A 12627-nucleotide genomic window follows, 5' to 3' on the forward strand; every position below is an offset into this window, starting at 1 on the left:
TATATATATATATATATATATATATATATATATATATATATATATATATTAGTGCTGTCAGTTAAACGCGTTAACGCAAACCAATTTTAACGGCGTTAATTTTTCTATTGCGCGATTAACGCAATTTATTATTTTTATTTATTTATTTATTTATTTTCTTTCTTTGGCTCAAAACAAAGTAGCAGTAGCCTGACTGCTATGTTCAAGGCAGTATGTTTGTATGTTCATTAGGGCTGCAACAACGAATCGATAATATCGATAAAAATCGATTACTAAATCCGTGGTAACGAATTTGGTCGTCGATTCGTTGTGTCGCGCGATTAATAAGTTACCCATAGGCGCAGCACTTTTTACAGCCAGCCGCCGACAGGTTGGTTCATGGTTCATGCACGCCCACAGCGAGCTTTAGTGTTAGCGACCACAGCTTGTATTTTGGTCATATCTTAAAACTGGACAGTAGGCCTACATAAAAGTGTTACCTTCACTGTCTTTGGGTTAAAAAAACTCCTTCAACTCAGTATCCGTCTAGTCCAACCGAAAACTCTGTCAGCTGCTGCTACTGCAGACGTTGTGCAGACGGGCTCGGAGTCGGCACCGCGTGCATCAACAGTCATTCAAAGCAGCGGTAGTAATCACACAACCGGACGGTAAAGTCCCGTCAGTTAAAAATAGTAATCCAGTTTTTAAATCCATGTTAAAATTGGCAGGATATAGAGCTAGTTAGCTTTAAAAAAAATAAACTAACCAATGGTTACAAACGGTGTCAAATGTGATGTGTTCAGGTCGGCTCAGTAATATGATTGATGCGTTCAAATGCAACAGAAAAATAATAATAATAATTTAGATTTTGGTGAAAACTTATTTTCCCAGTAATATAAAATAGATAGTAAAGATAGAATTATGACCTGTTTAATGTCCTATCTTGAACTATCATCATCTTATCAGCAATTAAAGCAATATTACAAGTTATATTTCAAGGAGTCTCGATATGTTCGAATGGTATCAATAGGTTTGACCGGTTAACCATGGACATCCCTTATATACATAAAAAAGTATATCATACATTGTATGTTTTTTTCTGTGTTATCCCAGCTATGTTCTTTTTTTTTATTATTATTTAATATTACTTTTAATAGTTCCGGGACGTTGGAGCAATAACCTGGTGTGTTTACACTTCAGTCTGCACTGTGAATTTGAAGTAATGTTCAGTTTTTGAATAAAGATGCGGCAATTCCAAATGTTTCGAAAAAATAATCGACAGATTAATCGATTATCAAAATAATCGTTAGTTGCAGCCCTAATGTTCATCGTTTAATTGCACTATAGGCATTTTTTTTGTACCGTCCTGTTTTGATCAGTATATGCCAATGTTGTTATCAATAAAAAAACATTTGCACAAGGCAAGCCGATGCACTTCTCCATCTTGATAAGAGCATTAAAATGAGAACAATTAATGGGACAAAGAAATCAAGGGATATTTAGCATAGAAAAAAGATTTGCGATTAATCGGGATTACTCACGATTAATCGTGAGTTAACTATGACATTAATGTGATTAAATATTTGAATCGCTTGACAGCACTAATTTATATATATATATATATATATATATATATATATATATATATATATAAATACAGTATATATTTCATTTTAAGTTAAATAAATGATGCATTCATACTGTCAAAATACTTTCATGCTTGTAAAAAATGCCTTTTATTCTCACACCTATAGGTCGTCTTATTTGCACTTTAACCCACTGGTGACACCAGTCCTTGAACCCTGTACACAATGCCTACCTTATGCATACATCAGTGTATGCTGCCAATCAACAACTAGCAACCATAACAAGCCAACCTTGTCACCAGGGTCTCGACTTTGTGTTCCCTGTATGTCAGCATAAAATGCGTCGGTGCTCCATATCCCACTGCCTTCCCTCCGCTGTGCCGTTTATCTCTCGCTCTGTAAATGGAACCTGACAGATTTACATAATTAGATTCTCCCTTTGACGCCTGCATCAATCCCAACACCCGTTAGAAGGAATTGGGTGAATCTTATTGTCATATTAAATTGTATTTTATTGAATGCATCTGAGGTATGCATTCTTTATGGGTTTGTTCTCCACTGTGTCATGATCTCTTCCCGGATGCAACCGGATGACAAAGACAATAGACACTCGCTGTTACGAAATTGCATGCAAGGAAGACGGCTAAGTGAAGTACCGATAACGTCGCTATTTGTTTCCCACAACACACCTGCTGCCGATGTTCCCATTAATTGGTATTACTTCATTTTTAATTGATTTAGGTAGTCTGGTTTATCAGCATGACAACATGCATCCGCTGCCGCTGGAACAGTGTTGACAAATAACACAGACCGCCTTTGAAATATCTTCTGTCACTTTGCATCGTGAAGATGCTGTTCGATAGCATGATGATCAAATTAAACAAAACACACAGCATCGAATCAAAGCAAAACGATTTCCACTGCTATACTCCTGTTTTCCTTACAGCAGAATTACTCGTCAATGCCAGTTACTGTGAGCTGTTGTGCTGTGATCATTTGTCACTCCCTTTGGATTTGATAATAATTTGCTCAGACCTCCTGAGACGTTGGGTGCCAGGTCCTAGGTTTCCCAAGATTATACTTTTGCCCTACATATTATCATGTAATTACTCCACTTACCTCAGGCAATAAGACTGTATTTTAGAACAAAATATAAGACAATCACACACATAACCTGATAAAGCCTGCAGTATAGATACATATACACTATGCCATGAACATCTAGAAAACCCCAGAGTCAGGTGATAATGTCACCATTGAACCTCTAAATGCAAACACAACACATTATACAGAATCAGCTGCTCAAACCACGCCGACACCTGCATTCACCAGTGCGCCTCTCGACCACACCCCCAACCCCCTGGAACATTTTGTTAATGAACTCCGTCTGCTATATTGCCATCAATTTAAAGTGACAGGAGGGGGTGTGTGAGGGGTGTGTGTGCAACTACAGAACGCTCCTCCACTGCGACACCGAAGCCCAGACAGGATGGGAGGTGAGAAGGAACCTGGTGCACTGCTGACTGCAGCAGCCGTGCCGTGGCCCCCACATTGGGGCCCTCCTGAACATGCCAGATAGCAGCAGCGCAGTTAAAGGAGTCTAATGAGGCAGCAGCATGAGGAATATACGGGGGCCACCAGTGTGAAGGACTTGGCATTTAAAAAAAAGCTTGTGAGGGGCTGCTTGTGTGCTTTGCTCTGGGGGACTCCCGATAGACTGAAGCCACTGAATGTACTTCATCTTAAATAATGGCCGGACGGGCTCCGAGATTCACCGTAGCTAAGCGAAGATCTCAAAGAAAATAGGCGATGAATCCTCCTCCTCTTAACTTGCTTTACTTAAGTACATTCTGCTACTAATTACGAGGTTGTACTACCTACTTGCTGACCTGCTGAGTTCCGCTTGTGCTGTGTTTGTGTTTTCTTTTGCCAAGCAACTATGTAGTCATTGGCTGTTACTTTTTTCGCAAAATATAGTGCTTTAAAATATATATGTGTATATATATATATATGTGTGTATATATATATATATATATATATATATATATATGCCATTAATGATGGCATTGGTAGACTGCCAACATTTGGGTTTGAGCCTTTCACCTGGTAGTCAAACACCCCAACCAGTATCACCTTTCCCTATGATTGGCTGATAACTCTAATCTAACTCATGAAATATTCTTTCAGTTGTTGTGTTTTGTCACTTAGCCAGGAAATTGCCTTATTATAGATGCTCATGGGATGATGGCTCATATCTATGAAATAAAATATTATTTTTGAGCATTGAAGACGGTAGGATTTGTAGCCACTTGAGTGCATTTGTTACTTTAGCCACTTGCATGAATAATATTGTTGTGAATCTTATAGGATTTATTCTGGTTCAGTACTAACAAAAAAACATTCTTACACCTCAGTAGACCATGGTTAATTGTGGCTCAACCATCGATCTATTTAAATTATTTGAGGAATGTTTTTTGCAATCCCATGGCAATACATCTACTCTTTATACAGCAAGCTATTAGGGGGTGGCAGACATGTTTTTTTTGTTTTATTCCCTATCATAACCCACTCCCTCCCTAAGAAGCTTCCACCACTGTCTCCATCTGTGGTAACAGCAAAAAACCGCCATGCATTTTTGATGACGCTACAGCACTGGTGGGTTTTCATCCCTGGGTCCTTCTCTGTGCTCCTGTAGATGCCCTTCACTGTAAGTTCCCACTGCCTTGGGAGGCTCACAGTAGCTTTGTTTGGGGCTCTGCAATGACTTATGAGACAGTACTGTGGGGCCACAATGTGTTGGATTGGCATGTCCCCCAATCTCCCTCTCCAGCTCGTCATGAAAGTGCGTATCCGAATTTAGGGAAGCTAACCTTTTTTGATGCAAAAATGAGTCACTTGCACTTCTGATCTAACTGAGGAGATGATACAATGTTTGTTGCTCCTCTGAAATATGCCGGTCGTCGCCCACACATTATTAACATGAGTGACGGCCACAATTGCAACCGGCAGCAAGACAAGTAAGCTGTGTCAACAGAACCACTGGCTGGCTATGATGATATCGTGCGCTACGATGATGTGTCCGCTACAGAATCAGCAATTTATAATCGTGCTCCGTTTTTTTTCCGTTAGCATATTTCTTTTTTTTCCCGTGCCTTTCTCTTGGCATGTGGAGATGTCATTGCATGGCTGTGAAAGGTGTAGTTTCCACAGCCCTCCCTAGAAAGCTATTGATATTTTGCCAAAGGGTTTGCCGCCTGCCCTTAAAGTAAACCCATTTATTTATTTACCTTTATATATAAACATGTATTTTTACTACCAAGATAAAATATCTGATCAGGTGCTTATTTTGCGAACCACATTATTGCCAACCTATATCCTGAATACATAAAGGTCATTTTTTAAGGAGAATGCAAGAACTTTTACAGTGCATTAAAGTACTGGAAGCAGACCCTCAGTGTGAATACTAGGTTTCGATAGTGTATATAAAATATTGCATCGCTTGTCGTGCAGCTGTATTGATTCTTGTCACAGTTTCACAATTCAATACTCCCTACCCAAATACCCTGAGAATCAGCGAACCCAGCCAGGCTTTGTGTTTTAACAGTGTCACACTACTAATGACAGTGTAATCTGCCCCAGTGGTTCATATTTCCAAATTAAAGCACACCCTCACCAGTGAGGTAGAATCGACATTACCATGGTTTCTGTTTACACAAAATCCCAGTTGATCCCAGATGTCATTAAAAAAGCTTAGACGCTATGTAAATGCAGCATCATTTCTTTCTGCCTCCCCAACCCTAGTTATCTGAAATTAAAATAAGGTTGTGTTAAGGTGTATTTCTGACAGGGTTGCAGTCTGATTTCAAAAGCACATCGTTATCTTTATTTTAGCAGCTGCCGATGGCAGATGGAGTAGCAGATTGAGAAGGCACTCTTTTACCCGGTCACTTTTATTTATAATTATTATTCAATTATTAAGCTAAATTATTTTATCGAGTGGGCGATAGACATCTGGCAATTCAGATACATCACAAACCCTAACCCTAACCCTTCTTATACATCACTTGTATCAGAGGCAATCAACTGACAAGGAGAGAGACTGAGGAAACACAGTTCGGTATTTGGAGAGACGTGTAATTGATTCTATGAATAATTCACATGAGGCACTTAAATGGATGTGGAAAGGATGTTTCCTCATAATTCATAAACACCACAAGTTATCTTCTCATGCTAGCGGTAAGATAGATAGTGGTCTACCTTTGGTCAATTGGGAAGTAGTGAAAGAAATATGAGTTTTCTTCCACTTGTATCTGCCAATATGGCACTGAATGCTATGGCTTAATGCGCATTTTAAAATTGTATTGAGCTAAAGGAACACCAGCAACTATGCAGGGCTGTATCTCTTAGTATAGCCTAGATAGCATTGGTAGGTTTATAATATTACATATTTCTAACAATCCTAATCCAGTTTTTTTCTTTTATTCACATATATTGTAAGTATGAGTTCAATCTCCTGGGAAAATATTCTCCCTAGGGACTTTCAAACAAATAAGGCTAGCGCAGAAGGCAGAATTATTATTGGTCCATTTTTATGCAGATACTTAAGATGCCCTTCTCATCCAACTTGCGTCCTATTAACTTCTTTTGTCAGGACGTACGCTAGAGAGAGAGAGAAGGGGAAAGAGAGAGCGAGGGTAGACGAGAGAGGTTGCCTGCTGCTGAACTGGTTCTCCAGTGCCTTTTATTGAGACCAGAGCAAGCAGAGGCTCCTGCCACCTGCAGAACTACAATTAATCTTTTTTATCCTCCCAACCCCCTGCCCACCTCTGCTGGAGTCTGCCCTGCTGGAGACCAAATTATGACAACCAATGGCCTCTGTGAAAGGGAGTGCTTCCAACATTAAGGTCACTATGATTGGTTATTTTATGTTGCATCCATTTACAGTCGCGGACAGCGCCAACCATAGCCTCCTGTGTTGGGCTTTCACTTGTCGCTTGTGGTTCACCTAGTAGGCTATAGTGTGTTATTTTGCCGTCTCATCATGCTATGCTAAATCCACCCGCTGGCTAGCCCTTTTACCTTTCATATGGAAATTATTTGCTCTGATTGGTTGGCTACTTTAAAACCATGATGGTTGAATTGACTACAATAGGTACCAGCTAATAAGGCAACAAGCCACGTTCTCCCTTATACTGACAGCTGCTTTCAGTGCCGACTAAACTTGGACAATGGCAAGCAACCCCATCTCCCTTCAGATCACTTTAAGTGCTCTCTCTCTCTCTCTCTCTCTCTCTCTCTCTCTCAGAGAGGCTGATTGTGTGTAGGCTGTTGCAGAAGCCAGCTGACTCTCTTATTGAACACTCCATCTGCGAGGAGGAGGAACACGGCTCTCTTAACCACACGGTACAACCCCCCGTGACGACGGCTGTCTGTTGGTCTTCTTAGAGAGCCTCGGTAGCATGTATTGATGGCAGCGCCTTATTATAGTATTTATAGAATGTAGGCTTTAGACATTATAGGAGCGTGCAGCGGTTGCTAACTTCTTACTATTTACTGGTTTTGTTACCGTCAAAGCAAAATATATTTCCCAAAGCGCTTGTGATTTTGTCTTTTTTAGAAGCTACAGGTGATTCAGAACAGGTAGGGGTCTAGCATTCACTCAAATAGGCCTGCGGGGAGACTAAGGATATTGGCGTTCAAAGCTAGAATTTTTCATCTGGGAGTCACAAATTAGTCATTCATAGAGTTATAAAATGGATGTGTACCTGCCCAGACTGCTAATTGAATAAAAATATCAAAGAAAACACATTATATGTACCCCCTCCAAAATCATCTTCAATCAGTGGGCCTAGTATTCCCCATGGTGATGGAAAGACAGTAGCGACTTAACTATAACAAAACTGTAATAGTAAACAATCTACTAGCACAGCATACATTATTTATATTCAAATTCATGAATACCACTCAACAATGGATATTTGCTCAGTCCAAAAATGTCTTAGTACAACATTGTGCATGAAGTAAAATCAACCAGTGGAGCATTCCGGACCAAAAACAGTTTTTCTCTTGGATCTCTTTAGTCTAGTCTTTATCTCCATGTTTCCCTGCGTAGCGCTCCTCTCCTCTGTGTGTCCTATGGTCACGTGTGCTCTACTTATCTGAACTTGAAATCTACGTTTTTTCGATCTGCTTCATAATCTCTAACGGACGTAGGCTGTAATATGTACTTCTAGATCTGACTGACTGTTTCCCGGCCACGGCCGCTTCTCTGTGCGGCTCCAGTGTCTGTTTCGCTGACTTGGATCCGGACAGGATCCATCACAAAATGACTAAATTGTATAATTTGGCAGGAAGGAGGTTGAAGGAGTCTGTTGCCACAGAATACGTGGCATTTCAGAGACCCCCTCTCGCTCCCATGTGAATCGAGTGTTGGTATTGCTTACTCGGGCATGCTCCAAAAAACATAATTTAATTACTTCTCACAAGGCATAAAATGTTAATTCCAGCAGTCACGTGTTTAGCCTATTAGTCAGGAACTAATTTAGTGGAACATGGCTCACCATCCATACCCCACCCCACCAGCACCACAAATTCCCCAAATGCTTCCTTTTTTTCCGTCGTCCTAGTTTATTTGTAAGCGTTCAGCACAGGAGTACGGAAGTAATTGGGAAAACGATGAACCAGACCAGTAACGTAATCCGGATACGTGCGTTTAGCTGTGCCAATATCCATACCTCATATAGTCATGTCGCCACGGCTATCTCAATATCGCGGCGCCACTGCTGCTGCTGAGAGAAAGAGGCGGAAGCACATTATCTCTCGCCACGCTGTTATTAGGGATTATCCCTGACAGATAGTGTCCCTTGCAGGCACCATTAGCTTGGCTTCATCCTATTTGGAGTCTCCAACACCTGCGACCAAACCATCCTCTGGCCATAAGAATTATTACCATTATATATATATTTTCTTTTACCGGGGTGATAAATTAATAACGGGCGTCACAAGCAAGTGCTTTTAAATTTCTGGAGGGTGACCGTGAAAGGCATCCTTCCCTCAGGGGAACTAGAACATAGAGGCATCATTGAAGCGGCAGTGCTTTGCCAGATGATGGAGGAGGCGGACCGCTGCCAGTAACGGGATGGGAGCCGTCTATGGGAAACCAGAAGGCTGGGTCCGGGGGGGGGGGGGGGGGGGGAGGGGGGGAGGGATTGACTTTGAACGCCAGGGAGGGAAAAAGGACACTTGTTTTCCAGAACGAGACGGACAAAAGAAAGTTGATCGTCTCCAAAGTGGAACCGGACAGCTGACAGTGGCAAACATAAATTAGCATCGACCATTGAGCCCAGCAAGGCCACTAATGACATTGTGCTCCAGGGCCCTTGTTAGACAACCTTTGCGATTGCGATGTACTCCCTATTATCTCCTGAATCACAGCGTGTTTAATCACTATTCAATGCATGTTTTTGTGCAAGGTATTGATTTTGTTTTTCAGCCTTTTCATGAAATTCTGAACTGAATGAATAATATAAAGGTTAATAAGAGACAAAAACTTTGTTGAGTGTTGAGGCCACTGCAAAAGTGCCCTTAAGATGACGCACCACTGGGCCGGCCGGATGCTTATTCAAAAGATAGACAATACCCACATTACACAATAAGAAAGACTCAAACTTCTCTTGAATGTCAACAGAAAGGTTAGTGTTTCATTGCTTTGCGGTTGCAGCATGTTGCTGTGGTTTTCGTGGTAAATGTATACTATTAACTTCCACGAAAGCTTTCTACATTAAAGTGTAAATGAACACCCTTTTTAGCTAGAATTGTAACACTACGAGACATTAAAACCTGTTTTGGCCTGAGAGTTAGAAATGGCAAGGTGTTATCCACATGGGGACGACCCACTTCAACTTTGTAAGAATTGTTTTAACTATTAAAGTACAGTCATTGTGTATGAACAATTTAAGCGTCCGAGAAACTTTCCCCAGACTCGGCCATCAACATCAACCGTTGCCCAGATGAGGCTCCATGCATCCACACAAACATCCATACACACCATGGTATAAGCATATCCTCACGCCGTAGGTGTTCCTTCGTGAAGTTGAAATGTCTCAGGAAAAGGCATTACCTTTCCTGTCACGAAAGGAGCAGAATAGAATGTTCTGTGGACGTGTTTTGTGGACACAAACATAGGATTTTTGACCTGTTTACACTTAGATAATTGCAGTCTTATTTTAGTAAGTGTGACGTGTGGCATCGATAACGCTTTAAGACTACATCTCATTAAAGTTATATTAACACATTAAAAAAATATATATACAATTTGGGGCTCACTACCCCTTTGAGGACCCTTGTTTTTCAGTTTTAGATCTTGTTGGTTTTAGAGTTGGTGAAGCAAATTCAAAGAGTGCTCGCCTCAGCTCAACTCTCCTTCCACCTCGCTCTACCTTGTCTGCCAAATTTAGATCCAACAGATCCAAGTTCTGCTTCATCTTGTTAAAAGTATCACCATTAGGTTGAATTGGGTAAAAAAATAAATAAAAGCAATACCTCTTTGAACATACATTGTTTGATCCACTCTGAGAAGCTGTAGTTTATGAGGCGAGTCCTTGTTTTGTAGGTGCAATTGCCTCATTTAATAGTTGAAAGTAATTTCAACGAAAGTTTTTTTTTCTTCTTTTGCTATTTCGAGGGCGTTCTCCATCTAGATACGATGTACACCAGATTTATCGTAAAATTCCAAAAAGTTTCTTATCTACAAATTGAGTGTATATTTGATCTAAAAGCCAATCATTTCTTTATCATTCCTTCAATATTATTTGCCATTTCCTGGGTTGATTATTCTTAGACTGAGGACTAATTGAGGAGGGGAAAGTGGTTACATTAAATCGCTTAAAATTTCAGAACTCTCATGGTCCATTATTTTACCCAGACATACACAAGATTGGAACAACAGAAAGAGCATCTTAGAAAAGAAGGGTGATTGGAATCAACAACTACGACCCCAAAATTTTTAAGTTTTTTTTTGGGTTCACGGTATTTTTATTTTTTAAAGATATTGGAGATGCCTAACGACTTGATTACCGGAATGAGTCCCATGTGTCTAGTGACGGATACCTGCCCTGGAGACGGTCAGGCAGAAGCACTCATCTGTAGAACCATCGTTTGATCCATACTTCTACACAATGTGCAAATTACAAAATGTATCATTCCCTTGAAAATAGACCTTCTAAAATGTAATTAAAACGGAGACGTCTCATCTTTCAAAATGCTCCCTATGGTTCAACATCTCTGTTTAGAAGTGCACCCTAGTAGCAGTAAAAAGCGGGTAAAGAATTGTGTTGCCAATAGAGCTCTGGTGTAGTTCTAACGCATCTAGACTTTACAATAAAGGTGAAAGTGACTAAACATAGACTGTATGTAAAACAGATTAAGCTGACTTGCCATAGGTGTACGTTGGTTGAAACTTTTAGTCGTTGAGATTTAGATCTTGTATCCAGAGTGCGCATGGAGAGGAGGTGCTATTCCAAGACGTCCATTGTCAGTGTAACGATGAGAGGGAGAACCAGCTAATGCAGCTCTGTAATGGTATTAAAAAATAACTCCCTACATCTCTGGTGATTGAAAATGTAATTGATTTAACGCTCCCTTTGTAGGTATAAAGGGTTCATTGGAACGAAATAAAACAATTCTTATTTTAATGGGATTATATGTACACAAATGTATATGTATAGTCTACTGTTAGTTGGGTTGGTTAAAGTCTAAATAAGTAACACATTTTAAATAATCTTCGCCGTCAGTGAAGTCTGGAGTGAGCCTTAAATGCTAAAGTAAGTCATAAAACTCAAATCCTTTATTACTCGCTGACTAGAGCAATGATTACCATCCCTTGACTTTAAGTGGACCAGTATATTGTCATCAAGACCTTTCATGGACCACCTCATAATGGTATAACACATAACACATTTGGAGGTTGATCAAAGAGTCACCCTTTAAACACAATTATTACTGCAGGAAGACCAAAGCCAGTTGGAAACTTTGTTAAAAATAGTCAGCAATGTTGCTATTGCTCAGTGTTTTTATTTAGCAAAAGCAAATGACCCAAAAACATCAATGGAAAACATACATATGAAAAACAATTGAAAACAATGGAACGTACAAAGTGACACAATATTTTAAATAATAAAAAGTCATATACTACTACATTTACCAAACAATATTTATAATACATTTATTTTCAGTTCTCTATAAATTATTTTTCCTTATTGTACATTTGTCTATCTGAAGAATAAAATCTCACATACCTCTGCGGTACCCTTGCGTACCACTAGTGGTTCTACAAAAACGGTAAATAATCACCGCTAACACCCACTCAATTGCACAAAATTCAGCATATCAACGATAGACTCCAGACACCAAAACCAGAAAGTAAAAAAAACATAATCATTTCTCACAACGTGTAAAATGTTGAGCCGATAGTAAGCATCGCTCTTATGTCGCCGTGGGCGGAAATCTGCCTGTGTTCATCTGTTGTCACTCCTCAACTGCTCAAATCTGCGCCTCCTCCTCTCCTCCTTGTACGCATTTGGCCTCCCTCCACCCCTTCCATTAGCTCCCTGGAGAGATCCTTTTTGCTACATATCGCCTCCTGGGGATCAGCAGTGAGCTGACCCTAAAGTGTGGGATCTAGCACTGCTCAGAAGGATGACTGCATTATTAAAATGGCTTGCCAGGAGGTTTTCATCTCCCTCAAGTTGGAGCCATTTTGGAGCCTAAGGAACCTTGAAAGCTTGCCTGTGTGAGGCCCGACGAAATATCCGCGATGCTCATTTCCCTGTGTGCTCTTTCTTCCACAGCCAAACGAGAAGAAGGAAATACAGACTTGGCCGGGGAAATATCCTTCTCCCCCCCCTCCTCTCCACTACACTCCGCCGGCAACCGACTTGGAAGAAAGGGACTCTATGACCTTGGAAAATGAAGCTGTTACCATGGGAACTGTTAATCCTTCTGTCACTCAAAGAGTGCCTGGCTGGTAAGATGTCCCTCACTCTGCATTTGATGTCACACCTGA

At 40.4% G+C, this 12627-nt stretch overlaps 1 protein-coding gene across 1 annotated transcript in view; it reads left to right on the plus strand.

Moving 5' to 3' along the window:
- Positions 1-12627, plus strand: part of cntn6 (contactin 6) — a 62777-nt gene that overhangs the window by 18544 nt on the left and 31606 nt on the right. The window contains exon 2 of the mRNA XM_030375944.1: positions 12413-12588. Within this exon, the coding sequence (XP_030231804.1) occupies positions 12531-12588 (58 nt within the window). The 5' untranslated portion in view covers positions 12413-12530. The remainder of the gene's footprint in view (positions 1-12412; positions 12589-12627) is intronic.

Source organism: Gadus morhua, chromosome 13 (genome assembly GCF_902167405.1).
Source record: "Gadus morhua chromosome 13, gadMor3.0, whole genome shotgun sequence".
Taxonomy (NCBI): Eukaryota; Metazoa; Chordata; class Actinopteri; order Gadiformes; family Gadidae; genus Gadus; species Gadus morhua.